The 25,130-nt window shown below is 35.9% G+C and overlaps 1 protein-coding gene across 3 annotated transcripts in view; it reads left to right on the top strand.

Moving 5' to 3' along the window:
* ERC1 (ELKS/RAB6-interacting/CAST family member 1) overlaps positions 1-25,130 on the top strand; it is a 563,373-nt gene that overhangs the window by 177,746 nt on the left and 360,497 nt on the right. For all 3 annotated transcript variants that reach the window (XM_088025858.1, XM_088025859.1, XM_028121160.2), the window contains one exon: positions 7,106-7,299. In XM_088025858.1, coding sequence (XP_087881984.1) covers positions 7,106-7,299 — 194 coding nt within the window. The remainder of the gene's footprint in view (positions 1-7,105; positions 7,300-25,130) is intronic.

The following is a 25,130-nucleotide window of genomic DNA, read 5'->3' as shown; positions in this document are numbered from 1 at the left end:
AGAGAGAGAGTACATGAGTATTTATTTGAGAGAGAGCACAAGCAGAGGGGGAAGGGGCAGAGGGAGAGGGAGAAGCAGACTCCCTGCCAAGCAGGGAGCCCAATGTGGGGCTCAATCCCAGAACCTTGAGATCATGACCTGAGCTGAAGGCAGACACTCAACTGAGTGACCGCTCAGGAGGTCATTTTGGGAAGTTTCTATTGACCGGTCTTTAAGCTTACTGATTCTTTCTTCAACCATATCTGGTCTACTAATTAGTCCATCAAAGGCATTCGTTTTTCTTACGTGTTTTTTATACCTGAATTTCCTTTCGATTCTTTCTTAGAGTGTCCACCTCTCTGATTATATTACCCATCTTTTCTTGGATATTGCCTACTTTTCCCATTAGAGACCTTAACTGTTAATCAGTTATTTTAAATTCCCTGTCTGGTTAATTCCAGCATCAGTGTAAAATATCTGAGTCTGGTTCTGATGCTTGCTCTGTCTCTTCAGACTATGTCTTTTCTTGCCTTTTAGCGTACCTTGTAATTTTTTTGTTGAAAGCCAGATGTGTTGTATCCGATACTGGGTAAATAGGCATATGTGTAAGGTTTTAGTCTGGCTAGAAGTTGAGCTGTATTTAATGTTTGCTGTGGCTGTAGGTGCCAGAGGCTTCAAATTCTTCTAGTGTTCTCATCTCTGTTGACTTTGGGTTTCTGTCTTCAGAGAGAGTCTGCATCTTGTAGCCCTTTCAGCTGTTATCCTTTGTTATTATACTGGAACCCTGTTGGTGTGATGGTAAGGTGTGAGGGAAGATAAACTTTCTATAGTCTAATGATTAAGTCTTGGTCTTTTATGAGCCTGTGTCCCTGGCTATGACCTTCACAAAGGTTTTCCCCCTTAGCTAGAGGGGGCTAGAATGGGAGAAATGCCCATCTGCCAGGTGGGATAAAACTCTGTTAAAATCTTTACTCCTGGAGAGTCTGCCTTTGGGTAGAGTACAGGCATATTTCACAATTATTGCCCCCCACACCCTTACCAGAACCACAAAGGGATTTTTGTCAGTTCTTCACTATGAGAACCTGGTGGGGTTCCTGGATGTAAAGTTCATTAAAATAAGAGGAGTTTGCCCTAAAACTGCTGCTTCTAGGACTTTTTCACTGTCATGCTCATCCACGCTCAGCCTCTAGTAATTCCTCAAAGTCACCATTGAAGTGTTTCTACCAACAGCTTTGCTCCAGGTGGGTAGATCTCAACTTGACTCTCTGGATTTGCCTGTGTCTCTTGATTTTGGAGTTGTAGTTTGCCCTTTGACCTCAGTTCTCTGATAGGTCCAAGAAAAGTAATTGGTTTTCAGTTTTTTAACTTTTTCTTGTTTTAAGAATGGTAGTGATGACTTCCAGACTTGTTACATGTTGGGGCTGAAGTTATAGCAGTTTTCCATATGGGACAGACCTACGCATTCTTGTTTTGTGAAGATATATATGTGAATTTTGCTATTTTGAATAACATCTAAAACCTAAAATAAAAATACAGTTATTGCCTATGTTTGGGAATCAGCTTTAGTTTTATTAATTAACACATTAAATATTTATGGAATTAATAGATTACCTATCCCAAGGCATTTGAGAGTATATCACAGAGGTCTGAATTAATAATATACATGGTTATTTATTTATTTATTTCAGAGGGTGGGGATGTGCGTGCATGAGTGGGGGGAGGGGTTGAGGGAGAGGGAGATAAGCAGATTCCCCGCTGAGCGGGGAGCCTGATACAGAGCTCGACCCAGGGCCCTGACATCACGACCTGAGCTGAAATCAAGAGTTGGAAGCTCAAGTGACTGAGCCACCCAGGCGCCCCCAATATACATGTCTTATATAGCTATTTTAGTTCTACTAGATGTCAAATGAACTTTTTTTTATATTAAAGTGTTTCTAAACTCATTAATTTATATTGGAAACTACTTCTCAAGAAAGAAGAGAAAAACCTTTGACTCTAAAATATGGCTTAGAATAAATGAGAGTGTATTTCCTAATGTAAGATTGAGATAAGAATTAAGCAATAAGATGTAATAAGACTCAGAACAATTGTTAAATATTGTGCTTCAGATTTTATCTCATTCTAGTAGATAAATACTTCCCTAGCACTATTACATTTTAAAAGCAGGGCAGTGAAATAGAGAAAGACAAATACCATATGATCTCACTTATGTGTGGAATGTAAAAACAAAAATAACCTGAACCCATAGACATAGAGAACAGATTGGTGGTTGCCAGGAGGGTTGGGGGCGGGGAGTGGTGGCATGTGGGTGAAATGGGTGAAGCGGGTCAGAAGGTAAAAACTTCCAGTTATAAAATAAGTCCTGGGATATAACGTACAGCATGGTGATTATAGTTAATAATACTTTATGTATATTTGAAAGTTGCTAAGGGAGTAGATCTTAAAAGTTCTCATCACAAGAAGGAAATTATTTGTAACTTTGTAGTAATAGATGTTAATTAGATATATTGTGATCATTTCACAGTATACTATACATATGTCAAATCATTATGGTGTACACCTATAACTAATATAATGTTATATGTCCATTCTATCTAAAAAAAAAATAGAGCCAAATACCGTCAGGTGATTTTTTGGTTTTTTTATTTGCTACAATTTTAATTCTTTTTAAAGATTTTATTTATTTGTCAGAGAGAGAGCAAGCACAAGCAGGGGGAGTGGCAGGCAGAGGAAGAAGCAGATTCCCCACTGAGCAGGGAGCCTGATGTGGGGCACAATCCCAGGACCCCGGGATCAGTGACCTGAGCCGAAGGCAGATGCTTAACTGACTGAGTCACCCAGGCGTCCCTACAATTTTAATTCTTACGGAGCTTATTAGGCCTAGGATTTTGTTGTCTTTGTTTTCTACATTAGCATTTTGTTTTGTTTTATAGCTTATTTGTAGGTTTATTTTTGTTTATTTTTTTATATAGATAAAATTTATTTTATTTTTTGTAGGAACTTTTAAAATTTACTCTCTCAATAATTTTCAAATAAAACGGTGTTGTTAACCATAGTCACCATGCTGTGTAGTACATCCTGAGAACTTTACTGTCTTATAATTGGAAGTTTGTACTCTTTGACCGCTTTCACGCATTTCACACACTCCTCTCCCTGCCCCTGGTAACCAACCATCTGTTCTCTGTTTGTCTGAGTTCAGTTGTTTAGATTCCACATATAAGCGAGATCATGTAATATTTCTCTTTTTCTGTCTGACATACTTCATTTTGCATAATGCCTTCAAGCTCCATCCATGTTGTTACAAATGGAAGGAATTCCTTCCTTTTTTTAATGGGTAAATAGTATTACATTCTGTATATGTACCATGACTGCTTTATCCATTCATCCATCAGTGCACATTTAGGCTGATTCCTGTCTCGGCTACTATAAATAATGCTGCAATGAATATGGGGGTATGGATAATCTTTTCGAGATAGTGATTTTGTTTCCTTTGGATATATACCCTGAAGCAGAATTCCTGGATCATATGGTAGTTCTGTTTGTAACTTTTTGAGGAAGCTTCATACTGTTTTCCATAGTGACTGTATTGAATTACATTCCCACCAACAGTGTAAAAGGGTTCTCTTTTCTGTACATCCCCACCATACTTATTTCTTTTTTTTTCTTCTCAAACTATTCCAAAAAACAGACAAGGAAGGAAAACTTCCAAATTCATTCTGTGAAGCCAGCATTACCCTGATACCAAAACCAGATTAAGACTCCACTACAGGCCAGTATCCCTGATGAACATGGATGCAGAAATTCTTAATAAAATACTAGCAAACCAAACACAACAATACATTTAAAAGAAGTCATTCACCACAGTCAAGTAGCATTTATTCCTGGTTTGCAGGGGTGGTTGTATATTCACAAATCAATCAGTGTGATACACCACAATAATAAAAGAACCATATGATCATTTCAGTAGATGGATTTTTTTGCCTTTATTATTTGGCATTTGACAAAGTATAACATCCATTCATGGTAAAAACCCTCAACAAAGTAGGTCTAGAGGGAACATACCTCAACATAATAAAGACATATACAAAAAACCCACAGCTAATATCATCCTCAGTGCCTCTATGGTCAGGAACAAGATAGGGATGTCTACTCTCACTACAGTTACTTAACATAGTACTGGAAGTCCTAGCCACAGCAATCAGACAACAAAAAGAAATAAAAGGCATCCAAATTGGTAAGGAAGAAGTCAAACTTTGACTATTTGCAGATCACGTGATAGTTTATATAGAAAACCTTTGAAAGACTCCACGAAAAAACTGCTAGAACTGATCAATGAATTCAGTAAAGTCACAAGTATACAAAATAACGTTGAGAAAGCTGTTGTATTTCTCTACACCAATAATGAAGCAACAGAAAGAGAAATTAAGGAATCAATCCCATTTACAGTTGTAACAGTTAAGATCCCTAAGAATGAACCTAACCAAAGAGGTGAAAGACTGTACTCTGAGAACTATAAAACACTGATGAAAGAAATTGTAGATGACACAAAGAAATGGAAAGACATTCCATACTTATGGATAGGAAGAACAAATATTGTTAGAATGTCTATATTACCCAAAGCAATCTACACATTTAATGTAATGCCCATCAAAATACCACCAGCAGGGTTGCCTGGGTGGCTCAGTTGGTTAAGCATCCGCCTTCAGCTCAGGTCCTGGTATTGAGCCCTACATCGGGCTCTCTGCTCAGCAGGGAGCCTGCTTCTCCCTCTCCCTCTGCCCCCTCCTTTGTGCATGCTCTCTCTCTCTCAAGTAAAGAAATAAAATATTAAAAAAAAATAATACCACTAGCATTTTTAGAGTTAGAGTTAGAACAAATAGTCCTAAAATTTGTATGGAACTACGGAAGACCCTGAATAGCCAAAGCAATCTTGAAAAAGAAAAGCAAAACTGGAGGCATCACAATTCTGGACTTCAAGTTATATTAAAAAGCTGTAGTGATCAAGACAGTACGGTACTAACACAAAAATAGAACAGAGTGGAAATGGAACAGAAACACTTCTAGCTTAGGAATTTATGCCCTGTAGGTGAATTTCCATATTTTATGTCTTCTGCGTGAGACAATGACCTCAGAATTATTAAGGAAAGCATTGAAATTCAACTTCTGAATTACGAGAACTGTAAAAAGTGCTGAATTCTTTTTTTTTCCCTCTGGGAAGAGACATCTCTTTCTGGAGAATTTTTTTTATCACAAGTTTTTAAAAATTCTATTTTTGATCTTTTACTTTCTTTCTCTTGCTTATTCTTTTCTTATACCATTTCCTTCTACCTTTTTTTCTCCTTTTCTTACTGACTTTTCTCCCCTTAGGATCCTGAAATAGTATTAAGCCACCCATTCCGACCAGTGAGTGATGTGACAGAGTAGTGCCATAAAGCCCTGGTTGATGTTTTTTCTGTATTTTTTATGAGTGGTTTTTTACTACTCTGTAGAAAAAGAATGCACTTGACCTTCTCTCTCCCTTCCTCAAGTAGGAACTCTAGACTTAAAAAATAACTCCTTTCTAAAGTATATTGGGATGAATACAAAGTGGAAAAGTTTCTGTAAGATCAAAATTTCCCTCCAGGCATTGGGAAGTGTTTGCATTTCTGCTGCTTTGCCTTGTTTTATTCTTAATGAGTTAATTCATTCAGGGCTGCCTCTCTTTCTTCTTGATTTTACTTTGTTGTGGCTTTTAACCACACCAGTTTAGATTAGAATTTTGCTAACACATGAAAATACATGGCTGCCAGGGGAATCTTTTTTAAAGGCCACTGTTAGTAACTGGATTTTCCTAACTGATTAAACCTGAAACAAAAGATGTTGGTAAAGGTCTTGATCTTAGAAGTACAGCTTTTGCTTTGACAAAGTATTTAGCCCAATTTATAGGAACATTTCTCTTTTACTCAAGGTATTTTGCATCAGAGCTTTCCGAAGTATTTCCTAATAATATATATTTACCCCTTTAATATTTTTTCAAACCATTTTAAAGAACTAATTATGTTTTATTGTCTATTAAATAAGGGAAAATAAAACATCTTCACCTCTACCTTCTCTTTAAATACATTATACATGCATGGCTTTAGAGTTTCGGGAGAAAAATTAAAGACTTGATAATTAGTTTTTAATTATTGAAGTTGCTTTGCATTCCAAAATGCACTGAAGGTACTAGTTATATTTGCAACAGGAATCTGAAAATTTTTTCTTGGTTCTACATGGGACTGTTGATTTCCGACTTTGCTTGTTCCATGTTATCTTGTAAAATCCTGAATCCTATCTTAGGAAGATACCTGCGTGTGGATAGCCATTTTCTTAACCTAACTTCATTTTTTTTTAAATATTTATTTATTAGAGAGAGATTGAGAGAGTGTGGGGGGAGGGGCAGAGGGAGAGGGAGAGAATCTTAAGCAGACTCCATGCTGAGCGCGGAGCCAAATGTGAGGCTCCATCTCATGATCCTGGGATCATGACCTGAGCTGAAACCAAGGATCAGACGCTTAACCAACTGAGCCACCCAGGTGCCCTGTAACCTAGCTTCAGTTTTATGGCATCACATTAGTAGTATCTATATGATTGTGTATGCTCCAGGCCATGTGATTCATACATGCTTGGTAAAGCAGTATATAGGAAAAGAGAAGGGAAGTAAGGGTCAAGTGGGAATTAGATCTCAGCATTGGCATTGGTTATAGTAACATCAGCAGTGAATCTCTAGTGATGCCTTTTTGAGAGATTGGAGAGATTATCTTGGAGAGATCAATAGTCGATCAGTAGTAGTCTAATGGCTTGTTTGTATGTCTCACACTCAGAAAAACATGTCTTGTCATATGATTTTTGGCCTAATATTCAGATATGTACTGTAGTACATCTAAACACAAATCCATTTGAAATCCATGATAATTATTTCTCAATTTATTACTACTGTTTTGTCTTTGTAATATTTAAGCAGAGAAAAGCTTCATAAATTGAAGACCCGCTATTAGATATTTGATAATGCTCTATTTAAATTGAAATATAGATGGTCCTTTGGGACATGGTTTGCCCACTGCCACTATATATATGTCTGATAGAATTTGAACACTTTGCTTTGTAGGCACATGAGGCAACATTGGAAGCCAGAGCCAGTCCAGAGATGAGTGACCGAATACAGCAATTGGAGAGAGAGATTGCTAGGTTCAAAGATGAATCTAGCAAGGCCCAGGCAGAAGTTGACCGCCTCTTGGAAATATTGAAGGAAGTGGAAAATGAGAAGAATGACAAAGATAAGAAGATCGCAGAGTTGGAAAGGTAAGGATAGGAAAGCTGAATGGTGGACTTACTGTGTTAGAAAGGTTTAAAGTATGGTTTTAAAACTGTATACTTTGGGGGGCATACTTGTTCAGTATATCTGCCTCTCGGAATTTAGGTTCTTGAGTGTTTGTATTATTTTTTTTAATCTACTTTTTATTCTGAGTCATTGTAAATTCATTGCTGCAACATCTGAAAGGCAACATCAAATGGGGATATATTAGGAAGCTGTGGACACCGGCATCATTGATTGGAAAGTGAGAAAGTATTCATCAATGAAGAAATTAAACTTTTCACTAGCTAATCATGAGGGTACACATAGCTACTTGCTTTTTAATTACTTCATTATCTACAGAGCAAATGAACCTCAAGTTCAAGGAGGTAATATTTTTTCATTGGCTTAGACCTTTTTTTATTGAGCCCGATGCTCCTTTCGGCTTTGAATTTTTAGACTTTACGCAATTTGTATTGTGGAGAAGAAGGCTGTTACATCAGTGCATAGGTCAGATTTAGAAGAAGCAACATTTTGAGGATAATTTAAGAGGCTTGGATATGATTTTTATGGGTCTTTGACTTTGAATTCTTCAAAATGAGCTGTGTTTACAGGTCTAGCCTGACAGCTCTCTTGGAGTTTTCTTTTTTTTTTTTGTAATTAGAGTGTTTTATACTAAAGATTAAGTATATGTCTTTCGACCTCTTCTTTTACAGCATGTATTTAACATAAATTTACAAGTACTTTGAAGTAATTCTTCTAGTAGAACTTCATTCATCACTCATATTCTTCTAAATAGAAACAACAGTGACAGAATGAAGTCATTAACCTATGTGGCTCCTTGGAGCTGATTCTTAGGAATATTTTATTTTCATGTTCTTCAAGATTGGGAAATATGAGATGACTTTCGTAAGTTGTTTATTAAGTTTTAAATTTTTGGGAGACTGGGAGACTTGAGATTCCCCCCTGGAATTGACTTTTTTCCTGTTCTGTACCCATAGAATTTTGATTTTCAAGAAACTAAAACAATAAAGTCTAACCCTCACAATTTTTCTTCACAATACTGATTGCATACTCATGAGATTCTTCTTACTTTGATATTAACTCTATTCATATTTTCTGGTTCTGGATAAGACGAATGGATAGAATTCTTTAGATTAGAATTAAAAATTACTGGTCTCCAGATGAGATTATTGTATTTTTATATGCCCCTTTTCATGTTTGCATTACAGTTTGTCCCCCAGCACACACATACACTTACATACTCACGTGAACACATGCCTCTCTGCTTTTGTGTTGGCCTGAAATCAGCAGTGCTGCATAGGTTTTAAAATATAATACTTTTGATGGATTAGTGACTTCCCACCAAATATTTTAATGTTTCAGAAGAAAAATTCCTGATCAAGTTTCATTTTTCGGTTTGTTTTCTTGTATTAGAAATCTACATTGAAATTATTGCTTGTTATTCCAGGCTGCTTGCTTGAAAAACTTTTTGATTCATTTTTGGACCTAATACTGATTTTTGGAGTTGGGTGTGACTTGGAAGATAGTAAGAAATAGGATTAAATCTATATTTGATACCCAAAGCACAACAAATAGCTTTCATTAACCACTGTATTTCTCACATTTTGAGAAAGTTGTAAATTATCTACTCTTTCCACAGAATATAACTTAAAAGGTTGGAAAGCACCACACAGTTTTAGCCTCTAGCCAGGTACCATTGTAATTTTGTTTTAGGATTTGACACAAAGTTTCTTGGCTATCAAAAAAAAGAAAGTTTTTAAAACTCAGTTTTTGCTACTGGCTTTATAATTTGTTGCCCAGCTATATAGTTTAAGATATGAATGATAGTCAGAGACAGTTAGGATTATATTATGCCTTTTGTTCCCATATTTAGTACTGAGGTGCATGTGTGTGGCTGCTGTGTTTCTTACTAACCATTTGCTTCTTGTGTTGCCATTCCACTATTTCCTATGTGTGGGTGTCTGTCTCCCCATAATTTATCATTTGAATTTCTTCACCTTTCTTTTGATTTGTCTTATCATGGTCCTAATCCATTGGGGTTTTGGTCTCTGTGTGTCTCTGTGTGTGTCCCCTCTTGACCATGCTGTTTCTCAGAAAGCCAGTCTCCCGCAGTTTGTACCTTCCACGCCAGGTTTCTGTCCCTGCACCGTCAGGGGGGTTTGTTTGGGCCTTCCTGGGAAAGTGAGTGTTATGTAAGGCTACAGTTCTGTACTAGACTGAATTGCTCCTGCCGCTCCTGCTACTGCTGAGGCTTGCTGGGAATTTTGCTTGATCAGAATTAAAGAACAGCCGGTATGTGTCAAGTTGAACTGTACCTCTTGGGTACTTTGTTTTGTGGAAAAAGTATGTGTTCTGTCTGGTACGATTCTGATATTGTTGCTTATGATTGTCTTCGTCTTTGTTTCTAGCCAATCTTGTATGTGGTTGTTCTAATGCTGGAATTCCTTTTAAGTAGTGTCCCCTTACTAGTGTGACGGTAGTGCCACACTGTAACTCAGGATGTAGAATTCATTTCCAAGGGTGTTCAACAGCCTTCTAAATGCAAAAAGTAGACTGTTATGATCATCGAACTAGAGAAAATTCTTAGTAACCTTTGCATATTTCCTAGTGCTTCTTATATAAGGATCTCCAATGTTAAAAGGTTTAGATTAAAGAATTCATAAAGAATTCCCAGTCCTGTTCTTTGTGATCTAGATAAAAATGAATAGTCCCTTACATTGCCCTTGTAGAACAATAGTAGCTCCTGTTAGAAGATGATTCAGTGTTGTAGCACTGACTTACTGCAGTTTTTTTTTTTTTAAAGATTTTATTTATTTATTTGACACAGAGAGAGAGATAGCGAGAGCAGGAACACAAGCAGGGGGAGTGGGAGAGGGAGAAGCAGGCTTACTATGGAGCAGGGAGCCCGATGCGGGGCTCGATCCCAGGACCCCCGGGATCATGACCTGAGCCAAAGGCAGACGCTTAACGACTGAGCCACCTAGGCACCCTGACTTACTGTAGTTTTTATTTTTTTATTTTTTAAAGATTTTATTTATTTATTTGAGAGAGAGAATGAGATAGAGCATGAGAGGGGGTAGGGTCAGAGGGAGAAGCAGACTCCCTGCTGAGCAGGGAGCCCGATGCGGGACTCATCCCAGGAGCCTGGGATCATGACCTGAGCCGAAGGCAGTCGCTTAACCAACTGAGCCACCCAGGCGCCCACTTAACTGCAGTTTTTAAAAGGATTATGTAAGCCCACCATAGGTCTGCACATACAAAATATTTTCCCAATTAAATGTAAGAAGTATTACTTCTAAATTCATATTTTATACTGTGGTGTATGTAAGTTGGGAGTGCAACCAGAGAGGCAGAAGTAGTAGGAGAGATATATATATATAATGTCTGGAAATTTATTACAAGGAGTTGTCTTGCATGATTGTGAGGGACTGGCAAAGGAAGTCTGAAATCTGGATGGCTAGCTGACGGGAAGAGAAGATCACCAGCAGGATAGAAATCCCATGGGCACAAGCAAAAATTCTGCCAAGTCCATAGGCAGAATTTTTTTTTCTCACCTGTTTTTAGACGCCTTCCAAAGGATTCAGTTATACCTACTCTGATTATCTGGGATAATCTCCTTTACTTAAATGGATTAGAGGATTTAATTATACCTGCAAAATACCTTCATAGCAACATCTAAATTAGTGTTTAGTTAAGTGTCTGAGTGCTTTACCCTAGCCAAGTTGACATTTTAAAAAGTTATCATCAGGTGATTTTGGATAGTCTTAACAAATCAATTTAAAGAAGAACAAAAACAAAAATAAAAAAACCCTAGAGCTTTACCTGTCCTTATATAAGTAGATCAATTTAGATTAGCCTCAGGAACCCTGAATGTAGTTATGAATTTCTCTTCTAAAGTGATCATATTAGAGTTTCTTTTTAGATTTATAATAGAGAGGCTTATCTTTGGATAATGTTTAAAATATTGAAAGAAGAGTAGTGTAGGCTGATAGAATTCTGATTTAATATCTTTTCAGACTTCTGCAATAATTGTTTAAAATTTTTTTAATGAAAGAAATTGTTTTTATTGAAGTATAATTGGCATATGACATTATATTAATTTCAGGCATACAGTGTAATGATTCAGTATTTGTGTAGATTGCAAAATAATCACCACAATAACTGCAGTTAATATCTGTTATGGTACACAGTTACAGAAAGTTTTTTTTCATATGATGAGAACTTTTAAGATCTGTTTTCTTAGCAACTTTCAAATACACCCTACAGTATTGTTAACTGTAGTCACCATGCTGTACGTTAGATCCCCAGGAAGTTTATACCTTTTGACAACCTCTAACCATTTCGCCGCCCCCCCACCCCCCAACCCATACCTCTGGCAACCACTTAGCTGTTCTCTCTACCTGTGAGTTCATTTTGGGGTTTTTTTGTTATATATATTTTAATTGAAGTAGAGTTGACATACAATATTATATTAGTTTCAGGTAGACAACATAATGACTTGACATTTATATACATTATGAAATGCTCACCACGGTTAAGTGTAGTGACCATCTGTCACCATTCAAAGTTATTATATTACTGACTGTATTCCCTGTGCTATATTTTCATCCCCATAACTTAAATTCTTTTATGCTGGAAGTTTGTACCTTTTTTTTCCCTTTCACCTATTTCACCCATTCTACCTTCCCCCTCCCTTTTGACAACGACCAGTTAGTTTTCTGGATTTATGAGTCTATTTCTGTTTTTGTTTTTTTTTGTTTTTGGTATTTGTTTTGTTTTTTATTGTAGCATTTTTCTTTTTCTGTTTGACTTATTTCACTTGGCATAATACCATCTAGGTCCATCCATTTGTGCCAGATGGCAAGGTTTTATTTTTTTATGAATGAATGATATTCCATTATAAATATATATACCACATCTTCTTTATCCATGTGTCGATGGGCAGTTAGCTTGCTTCCATATCTTGGTTCTGGTAAGTAATGCTGCAGTAAACATAGGGGTACATACATCTTCTGATTTTGTGTTTTTGTTTTCTTTGGGTGAATATCCAGAAGTGGATTACTGGGTCTCATAGTATTTTAATTTTTTAAGGAACCTCCATATTGTTTTCCACAGTGACTGCACTGGTTTGCATTCCCAACAACAGTGCACCAGGGTTCTCTTTTCTCCACATCTTCACCAACACTAGTTATTTCTTGTCTTTTTTGGTATTAGCCATTCTGGCTGATGTGAGGTGATATCTCACTGTGGTTTTGATTTGCATTTCCCTGATGATTCATGGTATTGAGCATCTTTTGTCAGTTGGCCATCTTTATGTCTTCTTTGGAAACATGTCTATTCCATCTTCTGCCCATTTTTTAAATTAGTTTTTTGTTGTTGTTGAATTGTTTGAATTCTTTATATATTCTAGATATTAGCCCCTTATCAGATATATCTTTTGCATGTATCTTCTCTTATTCAGTAGGTTGCCTTTTCATTTTGTTGATGGTTTCCTTTGCTATGCAAAAACTCTTTGATTTGATATAGTTCCAATAGTTTATTTTTGCTTTTGTTACCCTTTTCAGAGGAGACAGATCCAAAAAAACTATTGCTAAAACTGATATCTAAGTATTTACTACTTATGGTTTCTTTTAGGAGTTTTATGGTTTTAGGTCTTACCATTTAGGTTTTTTATCTGTTTTGAGGTTCTTGTTTTGTTTTTGTTTTTTTTTAATACAGTGATAGAAAGTAGTCTGGTTTGATTCTTTTGTATGTAGCTCTTTAGTGTTCCCGACACCATTTACTGAAGAGAATGTCTTTTGCCCATTGCATATTCTTGCCTCCTTTGTTGTAGATTAATTGACTGTGTAAGTGTGGGTTTATTTCATGGCTCTTTATCCTCTTTCATTGATCTGTGTGTCTGTTTTTGTTCCAGTGCCGTACTGTTTTGATTACTATAGCTTTGTAGTATAGTTTAAAATCTGGGCTTGTGATACCTCCAGCTTTGTTGTTTTTTCTCAAGATTGCTTTTGCTATTGAGGGTCTTTTGTGTTTTCATACAAATTTTAGAATTATTCTAGTTCTGTGCAAAATACATTGGTATTTTGATAGGGATCGCATTGAATATAGATTGCTTTGGATAGCATGGACATTTTAACAATATTAATTCTTCCAGCCCATGAGCATAATATATCTTTTCATTTGTTTGTGTCATCTTCAGTTTGGGAGTGTCCTTGAACTCATTTTAGGAGTATTTCTGAAATTGCACTTCCTGTTATGTGATATAGTACATTTTCTTAAAGTTTAAACTATTTTGAAACAAGATTTTCTGTAATTTGCCACCCAAAACATTCAGACGGTTACAGTTTACAAACTTACTTCCCCCTTTTTTGTTTCCTTTTTAAAGTGTTTCTATAGTAGAAGCAACCATTTTGAAAAGATTTAAAATTTTGAGAAGTTAAACAAGGATTGAAGGTGCTAGAACAGAAGCAGCTTAGAGGCCTTAACCAAGGTTGGGCTATCTTTGTCTACCAGATACTTTATGAATCAAAAATTAACTTCCTCCTGTTTTAATTACTGCCTTAAATCAGGAGTGATTCCCTTGTCATTACAACTTTGGTTCTTTTAAATAAAGCAGTAATTTGAGGATACCAGTTAAAGCAGTTACACAGATTGTGCTGTGCTGATATTTTCAGATACGTCCACACAGGTGTCAGTGCTTCTTTACCTTTGTTTCAGTCCTCTCTTTGTCTCTTCTCTTACTTCATCCCCAGCCAAATGCCTGGAACAAATCTTGTCCCTTTACTTTTTGAAAGGGCCTTCATTATACAGGAGATTTTTGCCCTCAATCAGGCAACTATTTTAAAGAGGGATATATTTGACCTTTTAATTGTAAACAAGTTTTTATTGTGGCAGAAATGGCCTTATTTCACTTTGAAGTGGGCATTACTCTTAACTCATTTGTATTCAACAATCGATTCTTTCTCTGTCCTTTAGTGGAAACATTAAAAAGCAAACTGGCACATATTTTGGGTGGAGATTTCCTGTAGGAACTCTGTAAGCCTTCCATGTCTTCCTTTTGGGGTGTTTATCAGGTAGATCTTGTTTTTCTTAGAAAGATGCCCCTAAAATTTTAATGTACTTTGTTTAATAGTTCTATTTGTTAATTTTAGCTGCCCCTTCTTGTATCATGACTTTTTTGTTTTTGGAAAAGGTTCTTATATAGAGTTTTTAAAATACAGATAAGGAGGCTGAGGCACAGAGAGATTATAATTGTCTGGTCCTCTATCACATAAGTAAGTAGGTGGTAATAGAGTTGTGCCTAACAATTCCAGAGTCTTTCCCTTCCTTTTTTTTCCCCCCCTAACCTCCTGTGTTCAATTTTTTATTAATGAACTTACCATCTAGAAAGGGAAGATGGAGACATCTGGATGATTCAGAGGTTGTTCACTTGAAGATCTTGCTGAGGTCCAAGGCTTTTCCCACATGCTGGAATGCTGTCTTAGAGGACAGGTACTTTGGAACTGGCGTGTGGGTTGCTTTGTCGCCAGGTATCAGTCTTTCCATGTCTGACTTCTAGCCTTTCTGTCAGTCTTGACTCAGTAAAGAGGTATTTCTGGCCCCAGAAGACCAGAACTTCAACAAAGAGCAGCTGTTGTGTTTTCCTTTGTGATGGTGCTAGCACAGGCATCTTTCCATGACTTGTGTGCTAGCTGGACATTTCAGCGATAAGGTTTCAGTTTAAGGTTTGGTTGAGCTCTCCTGAGAAGTAATACTCAATATACCCAATTAATATGTGCCCCTAGATATAGGATTTTCATAGAGAAGGGACTTCTTGAACTTTGTACTCTTCAGTGTGGTCTTTTATTTAATTATTTATTTTAAAGATTTTATTTATTTATTTGACAGAGAGAGACACAGCGAGAGAGGGAACAGAAGCAGGGGGAGTGGGAGAGGGAGAAGCAGGCTTCCCGCCGAGCAGGGAGCCCAATGTGGGACTCGATCCCAGGACCCCCGGGATCATGACCTGAGCCAAAGGCAGACGCTTAACCGACTGAGCCACCTAGGCCCCTGAGTGTGGTCTTTTAATTTTTAAGACCAATATGAAATCACAATGACTTGAAAGATTGTTTGGTTGGAACACTAGTAGGTAATTTTGGACCCTAGACTTTTAATTACAGGTCCTGGAACTCTGGCATAGAGACGTGAAATAGAGAGGGGAAGCCAGGATACTGGTACTGCTACCATTCTGAGGAAGCAAGAGAGTCGGAGACAAGTTTTGTTACTTATTCATTCACATGCACGTATATACACACACATTATTAGGCCAGTCCTATGAGTACTTATAATGGAGGAAACTTAGTTTTTTCACTTTTTGATGGTTAACTTTATTTTCTTTGCTAACCATCTTTTTTAGACCTCATCTTGAACTGTTAGTCCTGGGCTCTTGCATCATGACTAAACTTAAATTTTGTGGGCTAGTAAGAAAACCTAAACTGCATGTATAATATTATTTCTAAGGGAATTACATTCTGATTTATAAACAACTGGCTTTATTTAAAAAGTAGAGTATATCTAGTCATGTGATTTAGAGCCTCTTTAGTTGATTTTGTCTCCTCCCCACCGCCCCGATTTTTTTTTTTTTTTTTAAAGCAAGAGTGTTCTCACTTTGCTCAGAATTTAGGCTCAAGGTAGTTAGCCCCTGAATTAACTGAGCTTCTAAAGTAGTAACTTAATCTCATTTTGATAAGTGAGATAAATCTGTACTTCTGTGCATCAAGATCAAGGTACTGAACTGATCTTGGACACGAATATTGGGGTTGTTTTCCTATCCTCTCAGGAGTGAGATATAATCTGGTGTGTTATTTGCATGTATGTATGCGTAAGAGAAAGAATTTTTCTGGTGGTATTGGAAGAAATTAGGGAAGATAGTTGCTTCACTTAAATCCCATGGGTCAAGGATTGGCCTTTTGTTTTTGATTTGCTTTTAAAGATTATTAGTGTCTGAAATTTTATGTAATGAAAATGGAGTTGTCTTTATTTTTCATAAATCTCCTAAAATGTTTTGGGAAATGTGAACTAGTTTACAGGATGATATTTTAAATTTGTGTTTTGATAATCTTAGTAGAATTACCTCTGTTTTTGTAAAAAAATGGACCTCAAAATTAAAAGATGAATCCTTTTTTCTTATCTGCTTTTTCTTACTCTTTTCTCTTTGACTAAAATTTTCTTTTTCTGTATTTGTTTTTGGGAATCTGACCCCTTTTAACTGTTACCTTTTTGGAAAAGAAAGCCAGCTTTACTGACTTCCCTGAGGTAGTAATTTCTCTTTTGTTTATTTGTGCTATTCTTATAGTGTCTATCATGTTCTGTTGTGTGACTCCACATTATTGAGGGCCTAATCAGTGTATATATTAATACAAAGAGACAGAGCTCCTTCCTCGTTTCACTGTCTAATCATCCCACATTTCTTCCATTTTTATCTTTCCATTACCTGTATATTCAGCCCTTTCATCAATCAAACAGATGGAGATTTTATTTTAGTCCCTTATTATACTTAATTAGTGATATTGCAAATATTTTTTATTCATTTCTTCTATATGTTCATAATGTGTTTACAGTTGTGCCTATACTTTTCCTTCTGTAAAAGTATAAGTAAAACATATCTATAAAATATTTTTATATAATTAATATAATCCCGTGGGATTTTTTGATCTGTAGGTTAGATAGAAGTATAGATAACCTCCTACCTCTTTTGTCACAATGAAATACCAATTATAACTTTTATTTTTACATTTTAACATCTCTGAATCTAGGATACATGTGTAAATAATGGCATGGCTTAGTTTAATTAGTATTTTTTTTTATCTTAGTGATACATAAAGTAATGGTGCATCTTCTGTCCTTGGTGAATAGATATTAAAGATGCATGCAAAGAGAGTGCATAAAATTGTTTCAGAGAATGTGGAAGTGGAAGAAAGTATTTCCAAATTAACTTTATTTTCTAATGTACCCCATTTTAAATGTGTGTGTAACCAAATGAATATATTTACTATTATAATTAGATATTTGACTGTTTTACCTACTTCCTGTTTTTTATGTAGGTAGACCTAAAAAAATTTTTTTGGACCATTTTATTGGGAAAATTGGCTTTATGTTCATGATTGCTTCATATTGGTATCACAGTATATTTAGCCATCTACACAGTATAAGCTAAAAATGTAAACCTACATATTTAGTCTTCATATTTATAATTTTTTTTAAAGAAATGCCAAATTGATACTCAATTTAAGGTCTTACGATACCTTCTGTCTAAAAATTAGTATTAAGCTATATATAGCTTTGGCATAAACTAGTATACAATTCATGAGGAAAATGGTTCCTTTGAGAAGAATTTCCTTACTTTTAAATTCATGGTTATGTATCTTTGACCCATGAAGTTCAGTGTCGGAAAATGTGGTCTTCATGTAGTTTGAGTAGAAGAGAAGTGACTACTGCTGCAGGGGTTGCGTGTTAAGAATGGGCTGTGTTTGGAAAAAGAAAAGGAAAGAAAGATACTAAGAGTATGATAACTGAAGATGACTGGTTCTTTATCTGATCCTGCTTGCTTCAGCTTGCTTTCTGGGGAAGCTGCTTGTTTCTTTCTTCCTCCTTGATGAATTTCACTGATTTCATTTAAAAAAAAGAAATTAAACAGCTTTGCGTAATCAATTCTGTTAGGTCATCTTGCCAAAATTTCTTGTGGGCACAGCACCTTGTAATTTACTAGTACAGTCTTTATAGGAATTTTTGTTTAGTTGTTACCTTAAGTTTTTACATAGAGGGGCAAACATTAGAATTCTGTAGAATTTTTCTATATGCAGACTTTTTTCTTCCATATTAATTTCCCAAGAACTATAGTTTGATGCCAAAGTGAAATATGACTCATGAACCATGAAATAGGTAAAAAGTTGCTCACTGTTGATAGGAGTAAGCTTAATTTTTTTCCCCACAGATTTACCTTACCTAGGTCTTATTTAAAGCCATGCAACCATAAGAAATTTCAGTTAGTGTCATTGTTGACCTAAAATTTTTCTGATTTATTGTGTCATAACCAACAAAGATAGAAAATTGGGAACAGTCATTTAGAGATTGGCCTATTTTTGCATTTGAACATTGTCTGCATTCTCTACTGTGTTAAATATGCCAAAGATGCATGGATTTATTTTATACATTCCCTTTAGGAATCTCTAAGCATCACAGAACATATAAAATATGCCCAGGGAGATGTCAGCAGACCCACATTTTTATCCTGTATCTGCCACTTACACACTGTGTGATTGTGAGGAAGTCACTTTTATTCTCTGTTTTTCATTTCTCTTTATCTTATAGAGTGGGAATGATAAATTTTGTCATCCTTACCTTTCATTATTTTCACAATGACTTTTAAAAACCCTGGTTTTAAATACTGGAACATTAAAAAACATTAAAATACAAATTGAAATGGTGCTTGCATTCAAGAAATAAACCTTTTGTTTTAGATTCTGCAAGTAAAATTTAGATCCTGAAGATGATCTGGATGGCACTGGCCATTAGAAGTCTTAAGTATTTGGGGATAATACTAACTTCAGTGAAATTGATTAATTTTTAAAAAGGAAAAACTGCCTGTTGTTATAAAAAGCAATAATGAACTACTGGGGCTTCATGCTATATAGGAATACTGAGCATGGCAAATCTTTGCATCTCTAACTGCTGAGCAGTATTAGAAATGGAGTGATGTTTATAGAGCTGTATATTCTTGTTCATTATTGCTTTTAGATTGCACCATTTGAGGTAGATTTTGGTAGATTTGGAATGAGAAAAAAATGAGGTTCTAAATAGGAAAAAGTTATTGTTTTCACATTTGGGGCCATTATTTCAAGTTCTTCCTCATCAATTAGAATTCTGTATTCCAGAGAATGTTTGAAGCTCTCGATGTTTTTCTGCTTTTGTTATGCATAACTTGGATCTAAGAAATGGAGTGTGGGGGATGGGTAAAGGACTAGTCAGTTATAAGGTGGGTATATATAAAATTAAGGTGATTTAAGTTGTGAAATCACAGCTACTTAAATGAAAAGGGGGAGGTGCTGACCTTCTTCTCTTTTCCTTTGTGTTTAATAAATGTTTTTTCCCCCTGCTTCAAGAAATGGTAAATTTTAGACAAAAATTTTCCTTGAAACTTACATTAAGGTACAATGGTGTAATCTAATATGAAAATACACTTGTTGAGAGTTGAAAATCTGAAATTACTAATTTTTAGTGCCTGTGCAAAATCTGTGTTACCCCTTTCCCTTCTCTAATCCTGTGCTTTTATGTTTTGTCTGTGTCTATGAATAACATTGTTTCCTGAATATTGTCCTTACTAATTCTTTCTGACTTTCTCTTTCACATTTTCTTCCTGGATTTGCTGTTGTCTTCAGTCTCACCTCAAGGTCAGTATGCTTGTACTAAAACAAAGAGAAGAGCATGGTGGTGTACTAACATTATCTTGAACTCTAATGAGGAACTGAAATGATAGCCCTTACTCCAGGAGAGATATGTGTAGAAATCTAGTTATGAGTGCATAAAATGTCAGAAGTTTTAGGTTTACCAGAAGAGTGGATTCAAAGTTCTATGCTTCAAAAGATAAAGTAGTCAGAAAGCAAGAATCAGACCGAGCAGGTTTTGACTGAGAGCGAAATGAAGATGAAAGGAGTCACCAGGGGAATGAGAAGAAAAATTGTTTTAATTTAATTAAAATTTCATCAGAGACATAGAAAATGCAGCATGAACGTTGGAGGGAAATTTGCTGTAGTCTGTGGATTTTTAGAAGAATCTTGAAATTATTTTACATGTACAAACCTATACACCCTTGAAATTTTGGTTTTGTTTTGTGATTCTGCTGAATGGTACAACAAGTGATAACCAAAACAGCCAGCGCTACTTGGATTTATCAGTGCCCGAGGCTCTATGGTAGAACCTTTACATCTTTTATTTCAGTTGATCGTCCCAGCAGTATGTAGAGAGATGTATTATTTCCACTCTTTAGGTGAATAACACAAGTTCTGAGCCCATTAAGTAATTTGTCCATCTTTATTGGGAAGAGAAACTAACAGAGCACAATTGGAAACCTAAATTTTTTTTTAAAGAGGGAGGGGGAGGGGCAGAGGGAGAGAGAGAGAGAATCCCAAGGAGGTTCCACACTCAGTGTGGAGCCCAATGTGGGTTTCAGTCTCACAACCCTGAGATCGTGACCTGAGTTGAAATCAAGAGTCGAAATCAAGAGTCACACGCCTAACTGGCTGAGCCACCCAGGCACCCCTGAAACCTGAATTTTAGAAGTTATTTCTTTTGCATGTGAGCATGGAAATGTAAATGAAGGCATGAGAATTTCTGATACGGTTCCGAAAATGATACGGTTAACACCCTATGCACTTTACCTTCGCTGCTGTTTTCTAATAGTAATGGCATGATATATATTACTGTTTATAAAAGCACCTGTCTTCTTTGAGTCTCACAGTTGGTGTATGGGTTACACAGGACAGATTATCATTCTGATGAGGAACAAAGATTAGGGAACATGATTTCTCTAGGGTCAACCAACTAGTAAGTGGTGGAACTTAGATTTGAAGGTAGATCTTCTCATTTCAACCTCAGGACTTTATGTATTCTCTGTACTCTATCATCAGATTTAGAGTATGAGCTATAGAGTCCCAGATGGCTTGAATTTTTTAGGTAGATTTTTCATCTGTGGTGTTTTCATCTGTAAAATTGGGGTAATTATCTGATCTAAAGGGTTGTTGTAAACACTGAATGAGTTCATATAAATAGCACTTAGAACAGTATCTGGTACAGGGTAAACAATCAATATATAGAGCTATTATGATACTTTTTGCCTTTTTCATGGAGTCCTGTTTGATCCGGCAAATGATAGCATGATGTGATATATTTCAGGTTCTTTAAAATAATATACAGTTCTTATTGATTCTTACCACTGTTAATAGAAAGTGCAAAGTAGAATCCCAGTGGAAAAGCTGTGTATGTGTAGAAAATGTGAAAAGTGGACATATTTCTTCTGTAATGATATTTTAAGACTCCACTTTTCAGGTGCTATATTTCTATTATAAGTAGAAAGATAAGGTGGTGAGGCATTTTAGGAAAAAGGTTCTCTTTCCCATTTCTATTTCCTGGTATTTCTTCTCATTGTTTAAATTGATGACCTAAATGATATTTCTGAAAAAGGCCCCTTACTTTTACTCATTTAAGAATAAAGCAATTTGGGTGTAAAATACAGTAAAAAGCAAAATTAGCCCTTCTTTCATACTTATACCGATCTAATTTATGAAGAGGCGTCTTCAGTCAGATTTACACTGTCCTCTTCCTTCTCTCTCAGCAGATGACCTCCCCTCCTTTGCCTGGTAAGTAGAGCTTTAGGGTACCCACAGTCCTGGGTTTAGGTTTTCACTCACGTTAACCTTCCTTTTGTTTCGGTGGAACTCATGTTCCAACTCTTTTCCGAGGCCAAATTTTCCTATTCTCTTTTCTTTGGTGTTGGTTGTGATCTCTCCTCTTTCATTCATGATTTTGTTGATTTGGGTCCTTTTTCTTTTCTTTTTGATCAGTCTGGCCAGGGGTTTATCAATCTTATTAATTCTTTCAAAGAACCAGCTCCTAGTTTTGTTGATCTGTTCTACTATTCTTTTGGTTTCTATTTCATTGATTTCTGCTCTGATCTTTGTTATTTCTCTTCTCCTGCTGGTTTAGGCTTTCTTTGCTGTTCTTTCTCCAGCTCCTTTAGGTGTAGGGTTAGGTTGTGTATTTGAGACCTTTCTTGTTTCTTGAGAAAGGCTTGTATTGCTATATACTTTCCTCTCAGGACCGCCTTTGCTGCATCCCAGAGATTTTGAACAGTTGTGTTTTCATTTTCATTTGTTTCCATGAATTTTTTAAAATTCTTCTTTAATTTCCTGGTTGACCCATTCATTCTTTAGTAGGATGGTCTTTAGCCTCCATGTACTTGAGTTCTTTTCAACTGTCCTCTTGTGATTGAGTTCTCGTTTCAAAGCATTGTGGTCCAAAAATATGCAGGGAATGATCCCAATCTTTTGGTACTGGTTGAGACCTGATTTGTGACCCAGGATGTGATCAGTTCTGGAGAATGTTCCATGGGCACTAGAGAAGAATGTGTATTCCGTTGCTTTGGGATGGAATGTTCTGAATAATCTGTGAAGTCCATCTGGTCCAGTGTGTCATTTGAAGCCTTTATTTCCTTGTTGATCTTTTGCTTAGATCTGTCCATTTCAGTGAGGGGGGGTGTTAAAGTCCCCTACTATTATTGTATTATTATTGATGTGTTTCTTTGATTTTGTTATTAATTGCCTTATATAATTGGCTGCTCCCATGTTCAGGGCATAGATATTTACAATTGTTAGATCTTCTTGTTGGATAGACCCTTTAAGTATGATGTAGTGTCCTTCCTCATCTCTTATTTTAGTCTTTGATTTAAAATCTAATTTGTCTGATATAAGGATTGGCACCCTAGCTTTCTTTTTATGTCCATTAGCACGCTAAGTGGTTTCTACCCCCTCACTTTAAATCTGGAGTTGTCTTTGGGTCTAAAATGAGTCTCTTGCAGACAGCATATCGATGGGTCTTGTTTTTTTATACAATCTGATACTCTGTCTTTTGATTGGGGCATTTAGCCCATTTACATTCAGGGTAACTATTGAAAGATATGAATTTAGTGCCATTGTATTGCCTGTAAGGTGACTGTTACAGTATATTGTCTGTGTTCCTTTCTGGTCTATGTTACTTTTAGGCTCTCCCTTTGTTTAGAGGACCCCTTTCAATATTTCTTGTAGGACTGGTTTGGTGTTTGGAAATTCTTTTAGTTTTTGTTTGTCCTGGAAGCTTTTTATCTCTCCTTCTATTTTCAATGACAGCCTAGCTGGATATAGTATTCTTGGCTGCATATTTTTCTCATTTAGTGCCCTGAATATATCATGCCAGCCCTTTCTGGCCTGCCAGGTCTCTGTGGATAGGTCTGCCAATCTAATGTTTCTACTGTTGTAGGTTACAGACCTCTTGTCCTGAGCTGCTTTCAGGATTTTCTCTTTGTCTCTGAGACTTGTGGAGCCTTGTGTTTGGAGAACTTTGATCTCTAACTTAAACATCAAGTGGACATATTTTTCAGGGAGGTTTTACTACTTTTGTCTTTTGTAAGACAGGTTTTGATCTAAATATCTCTAAACAAAACCCTGCCCCAGGAGAATTTGTCTTTGGAAGTCATTGTTGTATGCATAATTCTCGGAGTTACAAGTTATGTTAATTATAATATTGTTAGCTGGTTCATTTTAGTAGTTTTTACTCTAGCAGTAAATGCCATTAAACTATACTTACTTCTAAATAAGTTTATTTTCCAAGGAATACAAAATAAAACAAGTTTTGTTTTTCCAGTGGCAAAAATCATTTTGGTTATGGTGTGTAAAAAAAGTCATTCTTTGTTTCAGGTTGGAATTTAGTGCAGTATTTTTTCTATACAGAAGCATTTCACCATTTTAATTATGGTTTGCTAAGTCCAGTTGAGTGGACCATCCAGAGAGTATTGATGGTTTAAGATTGGATTGGATATTTGGATAACTTCATTATGGGACCTTGGGCAAGATACTTAACTCTTAAGTGTTTGTTTTAACCACCTGTTTTGTGTTAATAGTGACACTTAAGTGTAATATTTGTTTTTTAAGCATTTCTGGTTTGGACAGATTTGTTTTCTCTCTTCCTCTCTTGTTCTCTCCTGCTTTCCTCTGTCCCTGTTTCCGTTTAGTACAAAGCGGAGAGATTTTTATTTAGAGTGATGATGACTGAAGATTCATTCTCTATCCTTAAACATATATACATGTCTTTAGTTACTGTTCAATGACATTATCCCCACAGAAGGAATGCAAAGAAATGATTCCTTGAATAGATGAAAATATATGATTTGATTCAGAATCATTGTTACTTTTTATTTAGCAGCATTGGCTAAAGACAAGACATTTACTAGGTGAAGCCTATAAATGTCATCTCTTTTACTCACTCTCTGGTCTACACAATTTGAGCTCAATATTATTATTACCCCTATTTTGTTTAGCATGCCTGTTGCAGACTTGTCTTCAAAGCAAATCTTTGGGATACTTTCTGTCAACTGCATTTAGACCAGAGTCTCCCTATATTGTTATGTAATAAAAGTTAAATACTTTATGTCTTGCTCACATTCATTCCTGTTGTTGCAGTCTCTTTAATTTGATGAAAGAGTTGTAGAACAACAAAGAGTTCTACATTGATTTCTAAAATCTAACTTAGTCAACGAGCCATTTCTCTGATTGCACATCTTAGAGGTTTTTTTTTCATTGTTGTCTGATACGAGGCACTAAAACCTCATAAGATAACATTTACAAAAAGAGGTATAACTATATTTTGAAGATAACATTTACAAAAAGAGGTATAACTATATTTTGAAGTCTTCATTCTTTTCTTTTTTGTCTTTAGCTGAAGTGTTCAGGATTTTATAGGCCCAAGAGCATTTCTGACCCTGTGTGATCTATTTACAAGGAGTTTGATTCACAGACAAGAGTTTATAATCTAGGAGAATTATCTGTTTTTAATTGCATTTTTTGCTTCTACTTGTCATTCTTTTGCCTTTCTTAAATAGCATTATTGTTCAAGAGTGTTTTTCCTTATTTTCTTTCCTTTCAAGCAATACTGTTGCCTAGTCTTTTTGTAATGGGTCACGCGAGCACAGTGTAGGCACACCTCCATTACCTAAGTTCTCCTGAAATATAGTGTTATTATTTTGAAGGAT

The sequence above is a fragment of the Eumetopias jubatus genome, unplaced genomic scaffold, assembly GCF_037043125.1.
Source record: "Eumetopias jubatus isolate StellerSeaLion01/CBP00866 unplaced genomic scaffold, mEumJub1_p1.0 scaffold_8, whole genome shotgun sequence".
NCBI classification, from domain to species: Eukaryota; Metazoa; Chordata; class Mammalia; order Carnivora; family Otariidae; genus Eumetopias; species Eumetopias jubatus.
This window is presented reverse-complemented; position numbering and strand designations above follow the sequence as displayed.